The following is a 24,977-nucleotide window of genomic DNA, read 5'->3' as shown; positions in this document are numbered from 1 at the left end:
AGATGCAAATACTGTTCTGTTCAACACACCGGGGGAATCGACACGGTCCGTGTTTCGGTAAACACGCCTTCATCAGGGGTCCATCTAACCTGGGTAGGTCTTAGTGACATATTACTAGTTTTTGGTCCTTTTTATGATTCTTTTCTATGATTTATGTTATGCATGGCTTTTTCTTGCCTTTTTTACTCCTTTTTTTCATTTATTTACTTCATCACTTATACTGTCGATATTAGACTCACTCTTGATGGGTTCTCTTTCATATCCACCTTATATATATCTATACGACACACTGATTATTCACTTTTCATTAAGCTCTTTATTATTGCTTGCATTTTTCTTATTTTAAATTTGGATGTCTTGGTCTTTAAGCTTTCCTGCCTTCTGTTTTTTCTTTTTGGAGACTTTTCAATGCACGCTGTTTGTATTAATCATACATACATATATATATACATTTTTTGTTATTATTATGTATAAATATAAGTTATTTTTATTTTAATTTGTCAGGACCCCTGATGAAGATGTGTTTACCGAAACACGGACCGTGTCGGGTCCCCTGGTGTGCTTCAAGTTGTTGCTTTTAACTGAGTTTGATATAATAAACTGAGCTTGCATCATTGTACGTGCTTCTGCAGAGTACAAAAAAGTCATAAAGTGACAAACACCCTGATGTAATGATTATGCAGACAAAAAGAAAGAGATAGTGACATTAAATCAGTACGGACACTCTAGAAAAGTGATTAAAATATTGCGCAAATCTGACTAAGGGGATATACATACCGATAATGTCTATGTGACTCAAAAGAGAACCTTATGATATAGAAAGGACGGGCATAAAATTCTTTAAAACAAACATAAAATACATGAATAAACGCATATTGAATTACAGGACAAACTAAAAAGGTTAAATATACAGTGATAAGTACATAATACGTAAGCAAATAGATTCAGACGTGAAAGGTACTAATAAAAAAAACCCCAAACTAAAAGAGTTGGACTTCCCAAGGTCAAAAGTGGAAATATTGAACAAAGTTATGTGAACCATTCTACGGAGGCTTTGATGACATGTGAAAGAAACAAAATAAAGAAAAAGAAGAGAAACATAAGAAAGTGCTAGCTATGAAAATAAAAATAAAACTAAAACCCTGGTTGTGATAACATAAGAAGTGCTAGGAAGAAAAAAGATGATAAAGAACGCCTAGTAAAAAACAAGGCTATGGAATTCAACATTGCTAGTAAGAATACAAGGGCACAGAGCTCAGAAAAACCAACTCAATTGGAGGTGGTGAAAAGCTGTAACCAGCATTAGAAAGAAAAGACAAGAAAAAATAAAAAAATAAGATAAACAGCTGTATACCTGGGGGAAACCAAACAAAATGAAACAGACGGAAACTTTGCATTCTGTAAAGGCAGCAATGGCGCCCGGGGAGTTTTTGGCTTCCTCGGATCTCACGGAAGCGTGTCTCCACATCCCGATATTTCTGGATCATCGGAGGCTCCTGAGGTTTCATGTTCTCGGGAGGCATTTCCCTTTTGTAAGGTTTAAGGGTTGGTGGGGTTCCTGGGGGGTACCCCTTCTAATCTTCAGGCTGTGTCTACGTTGGGTAAATTTCCTATGTTTTGCAGTTTTATAATGTTCACATTATAAGTTTGATTACAGTTGGCCTTTTTTGGCCGTGGTTTTTCATGTGATATTCTCATGAGCAGAATTGACTGGTAGTGAGAGTTCCCGCGCCCTCTCTTTCTTTTCTTCTGTTTCCTGTTGTCTTAGATCTACCTGGCTTTTCTACTAACTGAGCATGACAGGAAGCTCCCAGGCAGGCAGCCTAAAGGGGAGGGAACAAGTTTTATTAGCCCTGCAGCCGAGGCTACAAAGGATGCAAGATCCCTCGAGTTCAGTCTCCAGAGGAGATTTACAAGAAGGAAGATTAGCAGAGGTAAGAAACCTAATCTTTCATTCTGTTTAGTCCTAAAAAAAAAAGAAAATGATGCTTCCAGGGCAAGAACTCTTGGTTTATATATCAAATATTCATTTTAGAAAGATCAGGAAAATTTGAATACTGCTCATTCCATATGTCATAAGTGACCACTAGTGTCAGTCCCTGTGTAACTAAGTCTAATGCAGTCTCCAGGAAATCCATCTTGTAGACTTTCCAGGGAAGGATGTATAGTATACTGAATTCTAACAATAGGTGGTAAATTAACTTCAGCCCATTCCTCAACTCACGGAGGACATTTCTGCATTACTACAGAACAACACAATAGAAGAAGTTCCCCAGCAAGAACAGCTCCAGGGATTCTATTCCAGGTTTTTTTTTTCTCAATCTCAGAAAAGGTCTTCAGCCTATCTTTGATCTTCGTCCTTTAAATAAATTTCTCACAACAGAAACATTCCGGATGATTTCTCCTCCCAGCAATCCTTCCTCTTCTCAGCCGTAATGATTGGTTAACCACCTTGGATCTCAAAGATACGTATATTCACATCCCAATTCATTCTGCCCACTGGAAATTCCTCACATTCATGTGTCTCACAAAATTTACCAGTACAAAGTTCTGCCTTTCGGCCTATCATCAGTGTGTTCACAAAGTGTTTGGCAGTGGTAGCAGCCGACCTCAGGGTAACACATCGCATGATATTTTCCTTACCTGGTCGACTGGCTCTTGGTGACTCACTCCAAGGAGCAGCTGTTGCTTACCATTCAAGCCACAGTGCACTCCCTCCAAGCACTGGGCTTTCTAATCAATTCCGACAAATCCAACCTGCAGCCTGTTAGTTACCTCACGTATATAGGTGCACGGCTCGACACTGTCACTACAAGGGCTTATCTACCAGAAGAACGTCATCAGTCAATTATTATTCTGGCAAATTGGATGCAACATTCTTCCGCTCTTTCGGCACACAGAGTGTTGCGCCTTCTTAGGTCACATGGCTGCATCCCTTCCTCTATTGCCACATGCCAGACTACAGATGCGTCCTCTACAATTGCGTCTCAATCTAAATTAAAATCAGCATTTTCAGTCTCTGGCCACTTTGATTCCTTTTTCAGACAGTCAAAGTTTCCCTAACTTGGTGGATTCACTCTCCGGCCCTCAAACAAGGATGCCTTTCTAGCCTCCACCTCCTCTTTTCATCGTTACCACAGATGCCTCCAACAAAGGGCTGGGGAGCGCATCTCAATCACCTTCAGACTAAGAGTCTTTGGTCAACAAGAGAACTCCATTTTCACATCAACCTGTTGGAACTTCGTTCTCTTTTATTTTGCATTCATAGCGTTCAGCCAGTATGTACACAACACATAGCTTCCGATTCAAACAGACAGCCAAGTAGCGATGTTCTATCTGAACAAACAAGGGGGTTCAGGGTCCTTTGCAAAGAAGCCCATCATCTATAGACTTTTGCTCTCATCCTCTCCATGGATATGCACGCAGTATACATTCCAGGGAAAATGAATGTCAAAGGTAGGGAGAACGAGAGGGCACTCTCTAAAATTGAAAGGGGATAGATTCCGTACAAACGTAAAGAAGTTCTTCTTCACCCAGAGAGTGGTAGAAAACTGGAATGCTCTTCCAGAGTCTGTCATTGGGGAAGACACCCTCCAGGGATTCAAGACAAAGTTAGACAAGTTCCTGCTGAACCAGAACGTCCGCAGCTAGGGCTAATCTCAGTTAGGGTACTGGTCTTTGCCCAGAGGGCCGTCACGTGAGCGGACTGCTGGGCATGATGGACCACTGCTCTGACCCAGCAGCAGCAATTCTTATGTCATTGCAGATTCCCTCAGCCGAAAGCTCAATCCTCACAAGTGGACCTTAAACACAGAAGTACTGCAGTCCATTTTTCACCAATGGGGCACTTCCATGATGGATCTATTTGCTTCCACAAACAATGTGTGCCCATTATTGCTCCATATGACCTGCTTCTCATGCAGTCGCCAGGGACGCTTTCTTAATTCCATGGACCTCCAATCTTTCTATGCTTTTCTGCCAATCTCGCTGATCTCCAAAACTCAACTGATTATCTTAGCACCTCATTGGCCCAGACAGATCTGGTATCCCATCCTTCTGAACCTTCTGGATGCCCATCCAATCCCATTGGGAGATAATCCGTCTTTTCTTTTTCAGTGGGATACTCACCTACTACATCCCAATCTTTGCAGCTCCATCTCACAGCATGGAGATTGAATTGGCAATCCTCACTGATGTTCCAGTCTTGTCAGCAGTAAAAGCCATCTACCAGGAAGTCTTATCAGATGAAATAGAAATGTTTTTCCATCTGGGCAGGCTCTCAAGATCAAGACCCATTCCGCTGCCCTGTGGATCACATTTTAACTTATCTACTGCATTTATCAAATTCAGGTCTTAAGACCAACTCAGTACACCTTCACCTTTCAGCTATATCAGCCTACTACCATTTTGGGGATGGAAAACCTCTTTCTCAAATCCTCTCGTCTCCCAATTTTTGAGAGGTCTTAACAATCTCCAGTCTCCACTTCGTACACCACCTTCAGCCTGGGATCTCAATATTGTCTTGGACCAGTTGTGAAGGATCCCTTTGAACCCTTGGGATCTGCTCCACTACAGTTCTTAACATGGAAAACAGCTTTTTTAATGGCCCTTACTTTGGCCAGAAGAGTTAGCGAATTGCAAGCACTGGTCATCTATGACCCATATCTTCAATTTTTTCCCAATAAAGTACTTCTTCGTGCTCATCCAAAATTTCTTCTAAAAGTAGTTACTAAATTCGAAGATATAGAACAAGGCCTTTGCTCAACTGGATGTCCACAGGGTTCTTCTCGCATTACAGGTCATCTTTTTGCGTTGACTAATCCTAGCCATTTGGGACACCGGCTTCGAAGGTCACTATTTCCAGGTGGATTCATGCAGCTATTTCTTCAGCATACATCAGATGAGGCAAGAAGCTGCCGGATTCTTTGCAGGCACACTCCACCGGTGGAGTGGCTTCTTCGTTGAGCTACTTGGTCAATGCTCCATACTTTCATCCAAATTTTACAGAGTGGACATGGCGGCTTCAACAGATGTGGCCTTTGGGTCCTCCATTTTGTCAGCAAGCTTATTTGTCCCACCCTAATTTTTAGGGACTGCTTTGGTATGTCTCACTGGAATGGAAGATTATGTACTTATCCTGCCCTTCAGTTTTCAAGTTTGCTTGCTTACAGTCTCAGACATCTTCATTTTTTATCTATGCTTGATCTTTTACTGATCCAGGGTCCGTAGAGTCCTGACTATCCTGGATGTTTCATCTTCAGGTAAGAGTCAGTTTGACAGATGACGCTGTGCCACTTTCACTTTGTAAATACACCCAAAACAAATGAATCCAAACAGTTTTAGATTATTTTATCAGTGTTGGTGCTGGTTGCGCTAAGAGTTGGTGGCTTGTATAGAATTCCACCTTGTTATATGTGGCTTGTTATATTTTTCCATTTTACCATGTTGGTTTGTTTTGAAGTCAGAGCAGACTTGTAATAAGCAGGGAGCGCCCCATTTCCCTCCTTGTTCTTTCTTTTCCTCTCTCTCTACTGCTTTGGTATGAACTGTGCAAGCAAGCACAGAGCAGGTCAAGGAGGTGGAGCTGAAAAATGTAGATGCCTTCTACACAAACTTGCGAATAGGGATACACAACCCACTGGTCCAGACTCATATGCCCTTCTAGAAAGACGCTTATCAAGGTAATTGCCTAATCTTCCCTTATGTAGTTGTTGAGGAAAGAAGTTGTCCAGCTTGGTATTAAAATGATCTTGGTATTGTTTGAATAAATTTCTGATGATGATCAGAGGAACAGCACCTCTCTTTTTTTTTTTTGGCTCTTCTCTTACTGTTTCTGTCCTCTCTCTTTGCTGGTCCAGAATGCTAAACCTTCCTTCTACTTCCCCAGCAGCCTGTAGGATTGTTCTCTGTGAATCATACAATGCTGCCAGTTGGAAAGAGGCAGGCAGGATGGTCTTCCTGAAAGAGGCAGGAGGAAGGACAGCCCCCCACTGGGATCAACAGAAGGAATGAGGAAAGATGGCCAAATTGGTGACTCTGGGAGAGAAGGATATTGGAAGGATCACACTGATAGCAGTAGAGGGTGCGAGTGAGGCAGAGTGACTTAATATGGCATTAGTGGAAAGGATGGAGGCATTTTCTGAACTACTCAGGATCCTTAGCTCCTTCCATCAGCATACTTACATTTTCAGAGGTCAAAAAAATCCCATCATCTCAGTTTAAGCCAAATTTTCACTTTTTTAGGTCTTAAGCTTTCCTTTAAATCTTGAAGTTATTTTCCATTCTTCTTACAGGCAGCCAAAGTTACCCTGCTGACATCACAGGAGAGATCCTGAAAATGGAAGAGGATCCTGCCAGTGACCAGCTGGAGGGAGGAGAGGAGGATGCTGATATCAAGAGTGGTAAGCCAAGAATTGCTATGTAATGAGATTTTGGTTAGTGAGTATAATCAGAGTAAAGGGAATCATCGCAGATATTGGAGGGGAGGATGAGATGTTCAGAACCAGCAAATGAGATCAGGATGGTCTGTTTATATCTTTTCATGTGCCATCGCTCACCTGTCTATAAACAAATTACTTTAAAGATGTCTGTGGGAATATTTGCTTATATATGTGTTACTAATAGCTGTATAATTTACGTATATACTTTCATTTTTATCTAACAGATGATGGATTTGGGAATAAGAGAATGAGAGTATGTTATAGGCAGCAGAGGGAGGAATGGACACACAAAGACCCTTTCAGAGACAGTCCAGATTCTTCAGCTGATAATGAAGACGACATTAGTAGTGTAAGACCACCTAGCATGAAAGAAAGTACCCCAAAAAGAGACAGCTCGAATGTATGTACTGAACAAGAGAGAAATTTCAAACTACCCAACTGCCCAAATCTGAGACAAAATGAGAGAATCAGCAGGCAGAAACTTTGTCAGAACAATACATGTGAGGAAATGTTCACTGGGAAGTCGAACTTGAAAGGACAAAAAAAAATTCACAGACGAAACAAACTGTTCCAGTATATGGAATGTGAAAAATCATTTACATATAAATCACAACTTACAATTCATGAAAAAGTGCCTAAAGAAAGAAAACCATCAAAATGTTCTGTACCTAACAACTTCAGTCAGGTATTTGAATTGAGAAAACATGAATTAATCAGCATTAGCAAGAAACAAGTGCATGAAATTAACCTCAAGGGAGTGAAGCTATTTAAATGTTCTGAGTGTTATAAAAGCTTCAATCAAAAAAGTAACCTTATGCTTCATGAAAGAATCCACACTGGAGAAAAACCATATAAATGTTCTGAATGTGGTAAAGGCTTCAATCGAAAAGGTAATCTCAGAGATCATGAAAGAATCCACACAGGAGAAAAACCATATAAATGTTCTGAATGTGGAAAATCCTTCAATAATAGAAATAGGCTCATAACTCATGAAAGAATCCACACGGGCGAAAAACCATATAAATGTTCTGAATGTGGAAAATCCTTCAATAATACAGATAGCTTCATAACTCATAAAAGAAACCATGCTGGAGAAAAACCATATAAATGTTCTGAATGTGGTCAAAGTTTCAATCGAAACAGTAATCTCAGAGATCACGAAAGAATCCACACGGGAGAAAAACCATATAAATGTTCTGAATGTGGAAAATCATTCAATAATACAAGTAACCTCAAAACTCATGAAAGAATCCACACGGGAGAAAAACAATATAAATGTTCTGAATGTGGTCACAGTTTCACTCGAAAAGGTGATCTCCGAGATCATGAAAGAATCCACACAGGAGAAAAACCATATAAATGTTTTGAATGTGGTAAACCTTTCAATACTAAATCCAATCTCAGAAGTCATGAAAGAATCCACACTGGAGAAAAACCATATAAATGTTCTGAATGTGGTAAAAGCTTCAATACTAAATATAATCTCAGAACTCATGAAAGAATCCACACAGGAGAAAAACCATATAAATGTTCTGAATGTGGTAAAAGTTTCAATACTAAATATAAACTCAGAACTCATGAAAGAATCCACACTGGAGAAAAACCAATGTTCTCAGTGTGATAAATCCTACAGTAATACAGTTAGATTCATAGGGGCTGATTCTATAAACAGGCATTACAATTGTAGGCAGCGGTAGGGGTCCTACCTCTGTCTAACAGCCAATCAGGATGTACCTTTTTTTAAAACAAAATATTCTGAGGCAGGATGCCTACACTGTAAACGTTTGCCGTGGTTGAGGGAGATGCATCAGGACACTTAAGTTTGCCCAAGGCTGAGTGTGGGCGTGGCTTCACCCAGAAGTGGCCTTGGGCAAGCTTAAGTGACCCTAGGTGTCTCCCTAGGGCTGTGACAGACTCCTGAAATGTAAGCCTGGCTGCTTTGGAAGGGGTTCGGGGCTTTGAGGGCAGAAGGGAGTGGGCATTCCTCCTGCCTGGCTGCTTCTGGGGTGTTTGGGGTTTCGATGGCATGAGGGAATGGGCATCCCTCCTGCTGATTTCAGTGGGACTTGTAGGAGGTCCCCTGCCTCAGCCGCTCAGCTGATCGCAGCAGTGGGATTTCAATGCCGTGATTAGCTGATAGCAAGCGATCCCTCAATCAGGCAGGTGCGATTCTGTAACATTCCCCCAAGACATGGGTGCCGGTTAGAGAATCGGGGCAGTTAGGCGGGGTTGGGTGTCTGTCCATTAGGGAAGATGCGATTCTGTATAGGAAGCCAGTGTGTGATTCTCAGCAGCTTCTTAGGCAGCTGTTGAGACTGGCATCCTATACAGAATAATGAGTCCACACTGGAGAAAAACCATATAAATGTTCTGAATGTGGTAAATGCTTCAATACTATATAAACTCAGAACACATGAAAGAACCAACACTATAGGAATACACAAAAAGCAAAACCAGACAACCAACATACACCAACCAGCAAGCACAAAAATAAAATGCATCATGGAGAGGAGGCCTACTAAACACGAGATCCATGAATAAGAAGGGAACTCGGATCACAAATTTAATAGAGGAACAAACACTGGAGTTCCTAGTGGTAACAGAATCCTGGCTCACATACAACAGTGGGATTGTCATAAGAGAAGCATGCCTACCAGACCACATCATGCTCCAAAATAGAATAGGGGAGCGGAAGAAAGGGTTAGCAGTAATATACAAATCCAACCTGGGATTCCAACAAATGAAAACTACCCAGCCAACAGGAGCAGAATGTCTACTTCTTACAGTAGGAAACACAAACACAATGGGTATAATGGTGTTATATGTCATCCCCAACCTAGACACAGAAGATTAGCAAAACATCATGAACCTCATCGCAGAAGTCAACCCCAAATTCTCATTCTGGGTATATGATGACTTTAATCTACATGTAGATGACCTTGCATGCCAAGAAGCCCAACAAACAGTCCAAGTGGAAGGTCTGTTTGGCAGAGAGGAAGATATAGGGGACTTCAACCCCATCTCTATGAAAGTATTATGGACAGACCGCCACTTAGTACGTTTCTGAATAAATCAAAAACCTCCGGAATGAGACCAAAAATAGGGAGAGGATACATAGACAGCATCAGATTCAAAAACAGACTGTAAACAGAGAAGTAAAACCCAAGATCAGAGACCTTACAGAATGGGTGAGACTATGGGACAAGGGACTGGACAATAGTCTAGAGGAGGTAACCCCATTTAAATTACAAAACCCATTCAGAAAGAAAGATAGGTTCACCCCTCAGATGAAATCATGAAGTTTAAAAAAAAAAGAAAAGAAAACTCAAAAGGAAATGGAGGAAATTAGACAAAGTTGAAGAAGCCAGAAAAACCTGGCTTAGAGTCAACAGAATTTACATCAAGAAGAAAAGAGGGAATTCGGGTGTCAGCGAGCAGGCTCCCCCTTCATGAGTATCTTGTGTGCTGACAACTGACAGCAGGGAAGCCCGGTCTTCCCTCACCACCCACGCAGGGATTTCCTCAGTCGCTGACAGTCAGGGATTTCCCTTACCACCGATGGTGCTGGGGATTCCCTTTTTGTTGCTGCCTGCTTTAGTGGCTGGGACAGTTCAGGCTTCCCAGACGATACAGGCCCTAGAGAAGTCATTTTTGGCGGGATCTTCTCCAGTTTTGACGGGAAGCACCTCCATTTTGGCTGCAGCCTCAGGTGACCTTCCCCCTGTATTGGAGATACAGGGGCAGGTTTCTGCTGGGTCCTCTGCTTTGGCAGTGAGTCCCATTGGGTTGCCAGGGGGTTTTCCCCCTAATTTTCTTTTTGCCTTTGGCAAGGCTTACTTTTAAGCGGCCAGGGGTCCTTCTTCCGCCTCGAGGGGGGGGGGGGGTGTTTCCCTCCACGTCCACTCCATTTTGGCCCCCCTCAGCTACGGTCTTGTCCCCATCTCCTATCTCATCCAAGTGGCCAAGGGTCTCTTAGGAAGATGTTTTTGCCTGTGAGGAGCAGTTTTTTGTTGATGAGGACCTGGACCTATTCGCAGTTCTGTCAGCTGATGCGTCCGTGGTGCCATTTCGAGGAAGATGCAAAGGAGCCCCTATGTGTCGGTGACTCTTTTGCTCTTTTCCTATGCATTAGGATATTCGGGATATTATGCTTGCACAGTGGAAAGTGCCAGAAGCGCCCTTTTTGATTTACGCATTTTATGGCCAGCCTGTATCCCATCCCGGAGGGGGTTAGGGATACCTTGAAGTCACCAGTGGTGGACGCGGTGGTCTCTACCATCGCGAAGCGGCATACTGTGCCCGTTGAGGGCGGTTCAGCCTTAAGGGACTCTGAGGCACGTAGGTTAGAGTCTGATCTGAAGCAGAGTTTTGATGTGACTGCCCTGGCGGTCCAGGCGGCGATCTGGTGACTCAGGCTTGTTTTCGGTGGTTCAAGCATGTCCTTGACTGGGAGTCTGATGACTGATCCTTGGTGGATCAGGAGTTAGCTAAGATTGAGATGGGTGCTTATTATCTCTCGGATGCCATGTATGATCTGTTGCGGACTTTGGCCAAGTCCATGGTTCTCGGTGTGGCCGCACATCGTACCCTGTGGCTCCGGGCTTGGTTGGCAGATGTGGCATCTAAGGTAAAATTTATGAAATTTCCCGTTTGGGGGTCTTTGGCAAGGATCTGGACAAGTTGGTTCAGACCTTGACTTACCTGTAAAGTTCCCCCATCTTCCGGAAGACTGTGCTCACCCGTCTGCATGGGGTGGCGTTGCTCGGGGGCATTTGCGTGATTTTTACTGACACCACCCTGCTCGTGGGGCAGCTTCTTTTCCTTCCACCAGGTCTCGCCGGGGGGGGGGGTTGATTCCTCCGCCACCCACCCCGCCCAATGACTCCTTCAGGCTCATCCCCTGGTGCCGGTGGATGCCCGGTTGTGGGATTATTACCAGGGGTGGGCCAAGATCACAGTGAATCATTGGGTCCTGGAGATGATTTGGGACAGTTATGCTATGGAGTTTTCCCGGCCCTTGCCAGATCACTTTCTGTCTTTTCCTTGTCAGGCGGCATGGAAGAAGTGGGCTTTTTGTTAGACACTACAACAGTTGCTAGTCATCAAAGCAGTAGTTCCAGTGCCTCCTCAAGAGTTTCGCACTGGCCGGTATTCCATTTACTTCGTAGTGCCCAAGAAAGAGGGGTCTTTTCAGCCCTTCTTGGATCTGAAGGGAGGCGCTCCGGGTTCCTTCTTTTCATATGGAGACCCCGAGATCTGTCAGCCTGGCAGTTCAGTCAGGGGAATTCTTGACTTCTCTCGATCTGACAGAGGCCTACTTGCATGTTCTGATTTGCGCCTCCCATCAGAGGTTTCTTCGCTTTGCGATCTTGGGATAGCACTATCAGTTTTGTGCGCTTCCTTTTGGTCTGATCACAAGGAAGGCATTCTGGTTCATCCCTATCTGGACGACTGGTTGATCCGAGCAGAGTCTTTTCAGGAGAGCTCCCGGGTTATGGCTTGAGTTGTGGAGTTTCTGCAGTCGCTGGGATTGGTGGTCAACCTGTCCAAGAGCCGATTGACTCCGTCTCAGCACCTTGAGTACCTCGGGGTTCTTTTTGACACCAGCTTGGGGAAGGTCTTCCTCCCAGATGCCCAAGTGAACAAGTTGCAGTCGCAGATTCATCTTCTGATGGCTTCTTGGTGTCCTTGGGCGCAGAATTTTCTCCAGGTCTTGGGGTCGATGGCAGCCTCCCTGGACGAGGCTCGGTGGTCCCGGACTCACATGCGGCTGCTATAGATGTGAGACTCACTGGTCTGTAGTTCTCAGCCTCTGTTCTGCAACCTTTTTTGTGGAGTGGAATGACGTTAGCCGTTTTCCAGTCCAACGGGACTCTACCTTTACTAAGGGAGAGATTGAAGAGAGCGGATAGTGGTTCCGCCAGGACGTCCCCTAACTCCCTGAGCACCCTGGGGTGTAGGTTGTCTGGCCCCATTGCTTTGTTAACCTTGAGTTTAGTCAGCTCACAGTAGACACTGCTTGTTGTAAACTTGAAATTACTAAACGGGTCCACTGAGCCATCCTTTTTCTGTAGCTGAGGGCCGGAACCCGGCGCCTCGCGGGTGAAGACCGAACAGAAGTATTCGTTTAACAATTCAGCTTTTTCCGAGTCTGCTTCTACAAAGTTCCCGTCTGGTTTCCTAAGGCGTACTATCCCGCTTGTGCTGCATTTTCTGTCGCTAATATACCTGAAGAAGGATTTATCGCCCTTCTTGATGTTCTTTGCTAAAGTTTCCTCCATTCGGAATTTGGCCTCTCTAACTGCTGTTTTGACAGCTCTTGCCCTAGTCAAATAGACTTCTCTAGAGTCCTGAGATCCTGTATGTTTGTAGGAGATGAACGCTTTTTTCTTTTCTTTTATGAGGTCCGAGATCTCCGCTGAGAACCATTGTGGCTTATTGTTCCTGCGCCGTTTACTCACTGATTTTATATAGCGATTGGTCGCCTCCTGAATGGTAGTTTTCAGAGTCGACCACAATTCCTCTACGTTATCTGTTCCTGCTCGGTTTTGTAGTGCTTGATGGATGAAATCCCCCATACCCTCAAAGTTGGCGTTCTTGAAGCTAAGGACCCTGGTCGATGTGTTAGTTTTGGCGAAACCCTTCCTGAGTTTGAACCATATCATGTTGTGGTCGCTGGAGGCCAACTTATCTCCTTGTGGGTTTATTTTATAGCCTCTTCACCCACCCCTTTTGCCCTCTCCTACCCACACTGGCGATGTGGTGTAAACAAAATAAACAAACAAAAAAGACTTTTCCTCTCTTTTAGGTCCTAGTTCACACTTGCTATCTAACACCAGCTCTGGCAGGATACAAATTTCAAATCTGACACATTGTAACCACAAAACAGAAAATAAAATTATATTTTTTTTACCTTTTGTTGTCTGGTCATTATTCAAATCATGTTGGTCCTAGGCTCTGCGATAAACGTCTTCTGAAAACTTGCTTGCCAGGGTCTCCTGCCCATTTGTTGTTTTCTTCTTTCTCCGTGCTAACCATCCATCTTCCATCTCTGTCCTCCCCTTCTGTTTCTTTTCCCTCCCCCGGAGGTCGGGCATCTTTCTTTTTTTTCGTCTCCATCTTTGCAGCTGCAACGATGGATCTCACCATTCCCATATCTACCATGTCTCCTTTTCTCAACTACCATTTCATCCAGTATCTCTCCCTCCATTCTCACCACCCCCAGGATCCACCAGTTCTCCCTTTCTCTTCCCTACTACCAGTATCTCTATCCCCCACACCATCCCTTGTGTCCAACGTTTCTCCCTTTATGTTCATTCCCTCCCTAAATCCCATTGTCCACCATCTCTCTCCCTCTCCTCTGTTTTTAGATCCATTATTTCTTCCCCCCAACCTACCTCCCCCCAGTCCAGTATATGAACGTCTCTTTGGATCCCCCTTCCCTCCCTCCCTCCTTCCTTCATGTACTTCTACAAAGCTGGAAACCAAGGTGGAAATGAGCCTCCTTTGTTATCCAAGGCGTGCTGATGCTTTCCTTGCCTTGAGACACGAACGATCACCCTCCTCTGTGCCACCGTTTCATCCTTTAATGCCACTCCGCACTGCCTTTCTCATAGTCCAAGAAGTCATGCAATAAATCAGAGACAGACATATACAGGGTACAAACAGCATCTTATGTATTTCAAAAACTGATATTTAATTATAAATAAACAAAATTCACACTCTGAACATAATTAAAATCCCTTCTATTAGTCCAGAAAGTTTGAGAGTATGGTTTCATACCTACATCTTTAAATGATGAAGCCTTTAACAACATCCTGCACTTTTAAGAATTTGAACCATCCCTCTCGATGCCAACATTATACTCTATTCTGATTTTTTTGTGTGTCAACCTCTAGGATTTGAACCCAGAAATGAATAAATATAAGTTCCGAAAAGCTCTTGATGTGAAAACCTGGTTGGCTCAAGGGTTGTGTGCTGGGTTGTAAAAAGAGGCTGAGGGTTCAAGCCTCAGCTAAGGAGTAAGGCTGATACTCCCTCAAGAGAAGAGGGTAGTAACAGGAGGTTGAGGGTTCAAGTCTTTTTTTGTATGTTTCAACTACTAGGATTTGAACCCAGAAATGGATAAATATAAGTTCTGAAAATGGATAAATATAAGTTCTGAAAAGTTCTTGATGTGAAAGCTTGGCTGTTTCAAGAGTTGTTTGCTGGATTAGTAACAGGAGGCTGAAGGTTCAAGTATCTGCTAAGGAGTAGGGGCTGATACTGCTCCAAGTGAAGAGAAGAGAGTAGTTTTACTCAAATGTAGTCCATTCATAGTAAAAAGTAGCAAAAGCTATTAGTTTTCATGCTTGGAACACAGGGATACCTGACCCCCTTCCTACACCTGGTCAATCTATCCCCCACCTCCCTGGCCTATCTAACCTCCTGCTATGGTGCCACCTAGCTTCTGGTTAAGCTGGGCTTGAAACCACAATCTCCTGTATCAAGTCACAGTGCTTTAGCCATTGAGCCACCAGTGAGGCAGGTACTAGATGCTTTCGGTTTCTTCTCTTTATACCTTTCATGCTTTGATTTGGATTAAATAACTTCATAACACAGACAGATACTCTTACAAAGGATGATGTTAATTTTCCTGGTAACAGTATTTTAGACGCATTCAGGTAACAATTTAGAAGTCAGAGTCTATAATTGCAGTCCAGTTCATGTGAAAATAAAAGTGTTTACTGCTTATCTGAAGTTTGATAAATTTTAAAGAGTTACACGGCATATGCAGTGCCAAGATAAGAAATACAGAAATCAAGGAGAGCCTGGGGAAGCCCAGTTCAGCGATACGCAACCACCAACTCCTACGATGGGAGGTTCTTGTGTGTGTTTCTTAAAGAGCAGCTTAGAGAAGCATCTATCTGGGAGATTTTTCATATAGGGAATCCTGCATGGATGCAAGGGAGTGCAGTAGGTGAATCCCAGAGGTCTCTCCCAGCCCCATCTTTCTCCGATTCTAAAATATATCTAGATTTTAGCAAAGCCTTTGACAGTGTTCCACACAGACGTCTAATAAATAAACTGAGTGCCCTCGGGCTGAGTTAGAAACTGGTCGAGTGGAAGGCGACAGAGGGTAGTGATCAATTGAGATCGCTCTGAGGAATGGGATGTTACCAGTGGTGTGCCTCAAGGTTCTTTTCTTGGGCCTGTTCTTTTTAACATTTTTTATAAATGATATTGCTGAAGGGTTGTCGGGTAAGATTTTCCTCTTTGCTGATGATACCAAAATCTGCAATAGAGTAGACATGCCGGATGGTGCGAACAACATGAAGAAAGACCTGGCAAAGCTTGAAGAATGGTCTAAAATTTTGCAGCTAAAATTTAATGGTAAGAAATGCACGGTCATGCATTTGGGCTGCAAAAACCCAAGGGAACGGTACAGTTTAGGGGGTGGAGAACTTATGTGCACGATGGAAGAGGGGGACTTGGATGTGATAATGTTAAGGTGGCCAAACAGGTTGAAAAGGTGACGGCAAAAGCTAGAAGGATGCTAGGTTGCATAAGGAGAGGTACAGCCAGTAGGAAAAAAGGGGGTATTGATGCCTCTGTATAAGACTCTGGTGAGACCTCATTTAGAATAGTGTGTACAATTCTGGAGGCCGCACCTTCAAAAAGATATAAAAAGGATGGAGTTGGTCCAGAGGAAGGCTACTAAAATGGTGTGTGGTCTTTGTGATAAGGCGTATGGGGACAAACAATCTGTATACTTTGGAGGAAAGGCGGGAGAGGGGAGATATAATAAGATGTTTAAATACCTATGTAATGTAAGTGCGTATGAGTCGGGTCTCTTTCATTTGAAAGGAAGCTCTGGCATGAGAGGGCATAGGATAAAGTTAAGAGGTGATGGGCTTTGGAGTAATCTAAGGAAATACTTTTTCACAGAAAGGGTGGTAGATGCATGGAAGAGTCTCCTGGAAGAGGTGGTGGAGACAGAGACTGTGTCTGAATTCAAAAGGGCCTGGGATAGGCACATGGGATCTCTCAGAGAAAGAGATAATGGTTACTACAGATGGGCAGACTAGATGGGCCATTTGGCCTTTATTTGCCATCATGTTTCTATGTTAAATCCTAGCTCACGTTTGCGGTCTAACACCAGCTCTGGCATGATACACATTTCAAATCTGACATATTGTAATCACAAAACAGAAATTTAAATTAGTTTTTTAATCTTTTCTTGTCTGGTCATTATTCAAATCATGTTGGTCCCGGGCTCTTGGCTTCTGATAACTCGTGTACCAGGGTCTCCTGCCCATTTGTTGTTTCCTTCGTTCTCTGTGCTAACCATCCATCTTCCATCTCTGTCTTCCCCTTCCATTTCCCTTCCCTCCCCTGGAGGTCTGGCATCTTTCCTTTTTATTGTCTCCTTCCCCGCAGCTGCAGCAATGGACCCCACCATCCCCAGATCCACCATCTCTTGTTTTCTCAACTACCCTTTCATCCGGCATCTCTCCCTCTTTCCCCACCACCCAGGGTCCACCATCTCGTCCTCTTATCCAGTATCTCTATCTCCTCTCCCCCCTATACATCCCTTGTGTCCAACTTCTCTCCTTATCTGTTCTTTCCCTCCCTAAATCCCATTGTCCAACATTTCTCTCTCTCTCCTCTGTGTTTAGACCCATTATTTCTCCCCCCATCTGGTATATGCATGTCTTTTTGAACCCCCTTTCCCTCCCTCCCTCCATGTACTACTACACCAGTGCCCCCTCGACTAGATGCCTGTCCCTACCTGAATGCTGCACTCCCCCTGAAGGCCTGGTCCCCCTTGAAAGCTTGCACCCCCGTCTCCTACAGGCCTGCATGTTCTTCCCTGGCCTCCTGCTCTTACCTTAAGATAATCATCAGCCTGCAGAGAGGATTGCGATGCTAACCAAGTTTACTCCCTCTCTCTCGATGCCAGTTCTTTTGGTTACATGTGTAGCAGGATTAAGGTGCAGCAAAAAATCCTACCTCATACTTGTGCTCTGGATTGGCCAGGTGGATTAAGGGACTCTTAAGTGTTCTTTTCCAGTTCTTCCCTCTCAGTGAGCAAAGAAATGGAAACCCCTTTTCTCTCTAAACTTCAGGCCCAATCCCTTCTTACTCTCCCTCCATCACTCCCTTTGTTTTGTTTTTTTTATGCAAGGTAACTCACCTTCTTAATGCTACAGCTGGAGCCTGGGCTTTTCTGTTGCTGTTGGTTCTTTGTCTCTTCTGTTGGAGGTTCTCTGGTGTCTGGATCATGCAAGGCTGTAATTATTGCTAGGGAGCAGTGGTCACTGGTCCTTGTTCCTCCTTGCTGAAGTTGAAGGAGTTGCTTTTGCTGGTCCTGGGGCAGGGAGCTCCCCAAGGCTAAATGTGATGGAGCTCCCCAAGGCTAAATGATCTTCACCTGTCTACCATTTGACCTGCCCCCTACCTCTCTAATGTTATGAGAGCGTCTCTTCATTCAAAGACCATCTGACACCTCCTGAGCATTGCACCCCACTTCCAGAGGCACCATGTTCTGAAAAGTGGGTGGGTAGCCTAAGTACAAGAGGCAGCACGCTGGAATGATGACTGGAGCTTAGAGAAGGCTCAGCAGAGAAAAACAGGAGACCTCAAACCAGAATTACAAAAAAAGAGACTCAACAGAAATAAAGCAAGGCTTGTGCAGAGGTTACGTGAACCATCTGCTTTGAATTCTTCAGCCAAATTTGTGGGAGAGAAGCTAGATCCTCTCTCTCTCCAGATCAAGGAACCATGCTACGGGTGGGGAGGGGAAGGTGGGCTCAACAAGAGATACACAGCAACGTCACACACACACAAAAAGTAGGAGGTGTGATCTAATTTTGGTGAATGAGTGAGCACAGCTGTGATTAGTAGACCTGAAACACATCCTGAGCTTCTTCTGCCATTGCCATGCAAATGTGGGCTTTTTTTCCTGCCTTTTATCTAGCATTTGTACTGAAGCTGTGTGAAGGTGAGGAGAGAGTGGGACAGATGGTTTTTGCCCCTGCGGTGGCCATTGCATTCATAATTCTGCCCATTCTCCTTTGCAATATCCATGCTAGGAGTAGTGAAGCTCAATCCTAGGCAGGGCTGAGGCTAAGATACAGTTTGGCAATTCTTTCTCAGCAGAAGAGCTGGTATGTGTTTGGAAGAAAACAACAGATCCTCTTCTACCTTCCTCTGTTATTCTAAAGACAGGATTGCAAAATCTCTCCAAATTCCCTGCCTAGTCTCTCTTCAGGACCCAAGAGCCTTCTCCTGCTCGACCTTCCCCAGAAGTAGTAATGTCTAAAACAGCTTAGGTTTGAGTCTTTTTGTTTGATTTTAAAAACAACAACAGTAATTTACCTAGGCCAGAATAACAAAACTAAAAGTCTTTAAACAATAACGCCTTTACCAGCACCCTTAAGAGTTTGAGCCATCTCTCTTGTAGTTCTGTGCCAGCATTAGCCTCTAATCTCATGTTTTCTTGTGTCAACTACTAGGATTTGCGCTCAGAAATGGATAAATATAAGTTCTGAAAAGTTCTTGATGTGAAAGTCTGGCTGGCTCAAGGGTTGAGTGCTGGATTAGTAACAGGAGGCTGAGGGTTCAAGTCTCAGCTAGAGGCAGGCAAGATACTGCTCCAAGAGAAGAGGTTGAGGGTTCAAGTCTCATCTAAGATGGTATTTTTATTCAAATTTAGTCCAATTCTAATAGTAAGGAGTAGGGCTGATACTGCTCAACGAAGAGGGTAGTTTTACTCAAATTTCCATTTTCCATTGCAAATGCAAGCAATGTCTCACTTCCGGTTCACCACACAATTGTTTCCCACGTACCACACCTTTATAGGACCCCCAGGGACCCCTGAAGAAGATTTTTTGTCGAAACGCGGACGGTGTTGGGTCCTGTATCCCTAGCGGACTAGGTCCTTTAAGGCTCTTATGTGGATGGAATTATTTTATGTGGATGATTTTAGTGTACCTTTGGAACTTTGATACTTTCAAATAAAGTCCATTTGGGAACATCGTCACTCCACAGAGATTTTTGGTTTTCTCTGGTTTTTCTTCTTTGTGGATATTTTGGGGTCAATTCCTTTTGTTTTTTGCTTGTTACTCAAATTTAGCCCATTTTTCATAGTAAAAAGTAATCCCCCACCAACCCACAGGTCTCAAACACGCGGCCCGCGGTCTGGACTGGATCATTCCCTTCCTTTCGGAGCAGCAGCGGGTCTGGCCGGCTCGTTGCGTTCAAAGGCGCGGGTTGGCGGCTCCTTGCGCTATTCGCTCCTGCAACGGAAGCCTCTCTGACGTCACGACATCAGAGAGGCTTCGGACGCAGGCGCGGATCTCGCGAGGAGCCGCCCCCCGCGGCTTCGAATGGAATGAGCCGGCCAGACACGCTGCTGCTCCAGTGGCGTACCAAGGGGGTGGGGGGGAGGTCCGCACAGCTGGTCACCCTCCACTGTTCTTCATGGTGTCAGGTCAAAAGCGCGCCGGGAGAAAGGCCGCCCAGACAATTGAGCGCCGCGCGCGCCGCCGCGCTGCTCTAAATTAGTTTTTAGTGCTCCGACGGGGGGGGGGGGGGGGGCCTTGGTTTACTTAATAGACATCGCGCCACGTTGTGGGGGGTTGTTTTTAGGGAAAAAGTTCAGTTTACAGTAAAATGTGGAGGGTTACAACCCCCCATAACGCCGGCGCGATGTCTATTAAGTAAACTGGGAGGGGTTCCCCAACAAAACCCACCGTTGGAGCCCCTAAAAACTGTAATTTAGAGCGGCGCGACGGCGCGCGCTGCGCTCAATTGTTGGCGCGCGCTTTTGTCTTTCGCGCCGTTAGAGTGCGGCTCGCGGCTCGTCTAGAGCAGGGGTGCCCAACTGCTTCCCTTCCCTTCTCACCGCCGGCACCATGCTCTTTGATCTCCTTGCTTCTCTCGCCGCCCGACCTCAATTCTGACATCGAGAGGACGTTCTGGCTAGCCAATCGCTGCGTGGCTGCCCGGAACGTCCTTTCCGACGTTAGAATTGACGTTGGTCGGCCCCGTGGAGTTCTCGGCCTGTTCCCGATGGCGCCAGCAGCAGCAGCCTATTCCCCGGCGGCGAGGGCAGGAAGGAAGAAAGAAAGAAGGGGGGGGCAGGGAGCCAGAAGGAAGAAAGAAAGAAGGGGGGGCAGGGAGCTAGAAGGAAGAAAGAAAAAAGGGGGGGGCAGGGAGCCAGAAGGAAAAAAGAAAGAAGGGGAGGGTAGGGAGCCAGAAGAAAGAAAGAAGGGGGGAGGGGCAGGGAGCCAGAAGGAAGAAAGAAAGAAGGGGGGGCAGGGAGCCAGAAGGAAGAAAGAAAGAAGGGGGGGGGGCAGGGAGCCAGAAGGAAAAAAGAAAGAAGGGGAGGGTAGGGAGCCAGAAGGAAAAAAGAAAGAAGGGGGGGCAGGGAGCCAGAAGGAAGAAAGAAAGAAGGGGGGGCAGGGAGCCAGAAGGAAGAAAGAAAGAAGGGAGGGGCAGGGAGCCAGAAGGAAGAAAGAAAGAAGGGGGGGCAGGGAGCCAGAAGGAAGAAAGAAAGAAGGGGGGCAGGGAGCCAGAAGGAAGAAAGAAAGAAGGAGGGGCAGGGAGCCAGAAGGAAGAAAGAAAGAAGGGGGGGGACAGGGAGCCAGAAACAAAGCAAAAAATGAGACACGGAATCAGAGAAAGACAGACATAGAGAAAGAAAGAAAAAGTTGGGGGAGGGAATGAGGTCTGGAGGAGAGGAAGCATACAGGAGGCTGAAAGAAGAGAAGAAATATTGGATGCACAGTCAGAAGAATAAAGTGCAACCAGAGACTGATGAAATTACCAAACAAAGGTAGGAAAATGATTTTATTTTCAATTTAGTGATTGAAATGTGCCCGTTTTGAGAAAGAAAAGATATTAAACTTTAAATGTGAGTGCTGCAGAAAAAATAGAGTACTTGGAGGGCCGCAGAAAAAATAGTTAATGTCTTAGTAAAGAAATGACAATTTTGCATAAGGTAAAACTGTTAAAGGAAAGTTTTATAAACTATAAAGAGTTTAACCTCATGCAAAATTGTCATTTCTTTAATAAGACATTAACTATTTTTTTCTGCGGCCCTCCAAGTACCTACAAATCCAAAATGTGGCCCCGCAAAGGGTTTGAGTTTGAGACCACTGAATATAATCCCATCCTTGAGCTACAAAGAACGCCTCGGAAAACTGGGATTGTTCACCCTCGAGAAGAGAAGACTGCGAGGGGACATGATAAAGACTTTTAAAATATTAAAAGGATTCGACAAAATAGAGCAAGAAACATCGTTATTCACATTGTCCAATGTGACTCGGACAAGAGGTCATGGATTGAAGCTGAGGGGCACCAGGCCTAGGACAAATATCAGGAAATTCTGCTTCACACAACGAGTGGTGGACGCTTGGAACGCACTCCCGGAGGAGGTCGTGATGGAGACCACCATTCCTGGATTCAAGGACAAGTTGGATGCACACCTTCTCGCAAATCAAATTGAGGGATACGAGTAAACAAGGTTTCTCAACAGGGAACACCTGGCTTGGCCTCCGCGGGTGCGGGTCGCCGGACTGGATGGACCTATGGTCTGATCCGGCGAAGCCATTTCTTATGTTCTGGTCCCATCTAGCTTCTGACTAAGCTAGACTTGAACCCTCAATCTCCCATTTGGGGTCAGAGTGCTTTAGCAACTGAGCCACCTGTCAGGCAGGTCCTAAGTGTTTTCAGTTTCTTCCCTTTATACCTTTCATGCCTTGATTTGTAGTTAAAATTCACAGATCCAGTCATGGGACTCAAGCCCACAACCCTTTGGTGCAAGGTAACAAACAGTTCCTCTAGTCCATCACAAGATTGATAAGGGTTACTTTACTTTTGCTCTTCTTTATACTTCTTCCTTGATTTGGATTTAAAATTCAAATAACTCAAGCAGGGGATTTAAACCCATGACCTTTGGTTACTGAGCAAGAACACAACCACTAGGCCACAGGCTGCTTCATATAGGACTCATTTTTCTCCCTCTCATTCTGTGATTTGGATTTAAATTTCAAACAGCCAGTCAGGGGAGTTGAAACCAGGACTTTCTACTATCCACTGAAAGGATTCGAACTCTCAGCCTCTTACTCTAAAAGCAGGATCACCTTCCACTAGGCTACCACTTACCCAGGGACTTTTGGTCTGACTTTTCTGTTCTTTATACTTTTCTTTCTCCGATTCGCTTTTAAATATAGCTAAAAGACATTTATTGACTGAAAAGATTTGATCCCTCAGCCTCTTGCTCCAAAAGCAGGAACACATGCCCTAGCCCATCACATACCAACTGAAGTTTGGTTGACTTTAATAAACTATACACTATCAAGTCTAAGAAAAGTCTAGCTAATTTACAGTATATAATTAATTAAATGAACTCCAAAATTCATAGGACACTTCTTCCCTTTTTTTCCCCCATTATTTTCAGGTCATAAGTATGTTTGTTTAATTGGTGTATGTCTAATAATTTAAAAATGTTCATTTCCCAGCTATTTTAAATTATTATGTACAACTCTTTGTACCTGTGGATATGCGTTTAATCAAAAATTTAAATAAATTATGAATCCAAAGGACACATTTAGACAAAAACCTCAGCAGCAGTCTTCATGGAGCCCATAAGCTTGGAAGAAAAAGCTGCAACAAAACCTTCAAATTCATATAACAGGTTTCCACTCGAAGAGCAACAGGAAGCCAACTCCATAATGTGGGAGCGTACCAAAAAAGACACTCTTGTGTAACCACCACGCGAGCCATGAAAGAAACAGAGACTGAGCAGAACAAAATGATCTTCCTATAACAGGGGTAGGGAACTCCGGCCCTCGAGAGCCGTATTCCAGTCGGGTTTTCAGGATTTCCCCAATGAATATGCACGAGAACTATTTGCATGCACTGCTTTCAATGCATATTAGAGGAGACATGATAGAAACCTTCAAAATCCTGAAGGGCATAGAGAAGGTAGACAGGGACAGATTCTTCAGATTGTGGGGAACCACAAGTACAAGGGGGCACTCGGAGAAATTGAAAGGGGAGAGGTTTAGAACAAATGCTAGGAAGTTCTTTTTTACCTAGAGGGTGGTGGACACATGGAATGCGCTTCCGGAGGCTGTGATAGGCCAGAGCACAGTACAGGGGTTCAAGGAAGGTTTAGATAGGTTCCTAAAGGATAAAGGGATTGAGGGGTACAGATAGAAGCAGAGGTAGGTTATAGAAATGGTCAGGAACCACTTCACAGGTCATAGACCTGATGGGCCGCCGCGGGAGCGGACAGCAGGGCGTGATGGACCTCTGGTCTGACCCAGTGGAGGCAACTTCTTATGTTCTTATATTCATTGGGGAAATCCTGAAAACCCGACTGGAATACGGCTCTCGAGGACTGGAGTTCCCTACCCCTGCCCTATAATGTAAGAGGAAATGTTGGTTGGCAGATAAGGAGGAGTCTCACTATGTAATACTTTATGCACCAATGCCAAAATCTTAATCATCACCCTATACTTAACTGGAAGCTAATGATATTAAATAAATAATGGGGGAACCTGGTTCCCTATAAGCACCCCTGTCGATAATTGAATAGCCGCATTCTGAAGTGGCTGCAGTCGTTTTACCAGATTTTGACTACAACTCCCATAATCCAATTGTGAAATTAACAATGCATGCGAAATAAGAACAATTCTGCATTTAGGGCCAGATTCTGTAAACAGCGCCTCATGACCTAGGTATCTGCCAATCAGGCGTTAGAGGCCAGTTACAGAATCACACCTAGTGGTGACTGAAGTTAAGACAGGCACCGAAGGCCCATACATCTCAGGCGCCTCCAATGGAGACCAGGGTTTAGTTCAACTAGAGGAGCCTAACTTTAGAGAACATCCCCAATCCACCCCTTTGGCGAAGGCGCCTACTAGAGAATGACACGGTGACAAAATTCATCACCGTCCCCGTCCCCGCGGATAACCGCGAGAAACCATCTTCATGTCATTCTTTAAGGAGAGAGGAAAGAATCAGAGTATAATTGGGCACAACCACTGACCCGCAAGCTGTGCTTTGAAGAATGCTGGTGTAGAAGGACCGAGGTTGAAACAGACAATACAGAATGACAGTCTCTGGTATCCAGAGCAGATATTGTGATGTCATGTCTCATTCCACCAATAAAAGCCAAGCTTATCAGTGATGTCACAATGGCTTCATTGTTCTATACTTGGCTCACATAAGAATCAGAGTATGAATGGGCTCAGCCACTGACCCGCAAGCTTTGCTTTGAAGAATGCTGGTGTAGAAGGACTGAGGTTGAGATAGACACTACTGAATGACAGTCTCTGGTATCCAGAGCAGATATTGTGATGTCATAATGCCTCATTCCACCAGTGCCTAAGAGCCAATTACATCAGTGATGTCACAATGGCTTCATTATCCTTGGCTCCCATAAGAATCAGAGTATGAATGGCCACAACCACTGACCCGCAAGCTTTGCTTTGAAGGATGCTGGTGTAGAAGGACTGAGGTTGAAACAGACACTACAGAATC

General features: G+C 44.5%; 1 protein-coding gene across 4 annotated transcripts in view; it reads left to right on the top strand.

Moving 5' to 3' along the window:
- Nucleotides 1–24,977, top strand: part of LOC117367622 (zinc finger protein 665-like) — a 110,704-nt gene that overhangs the window by 40,124 nt on the left and 45,603 nt on the right. Inside the window, exons 7-8 of one of the 4 annotated variants that reach the window (XM_033960362.1) lie at nt 6,294–6,401; nt 6,665–7,981. The exons of the other annotated variants lie outside the window; for them this stretch is intronic. Coding sequence (XP_033816253.1) covers nt 6,294–6,401; nt 6,665–7,981 — 1,425 coding nt within the window. The remainder of the gene's footprint in view (nt 1–6,293; nt 6,402–6,664; nt 7,982–24,977) is intronic. 4 annotated transcript variants of the gene reach the window in all.

The sequence above is a fragment of the Geotrypetes seraphini genome, chromosome 10, assembly GCF_902459505.1.
Source record: "Geotrypetes seraphini chromosome 10, aGeoSer1.1, whole genome shotgun sequence".
Taxonomy (NCBI): Eukaryota; Metazoa; Chordata; class Amphibia; order Gymnophiona; family Dermophiidae; genus Geotrypetes; species Geotrypetes seraphini.
Note: the sequence above shows the minus strand (reverse complement) of the source record. Positions and strands in the feature narration are given on the sequence as shown.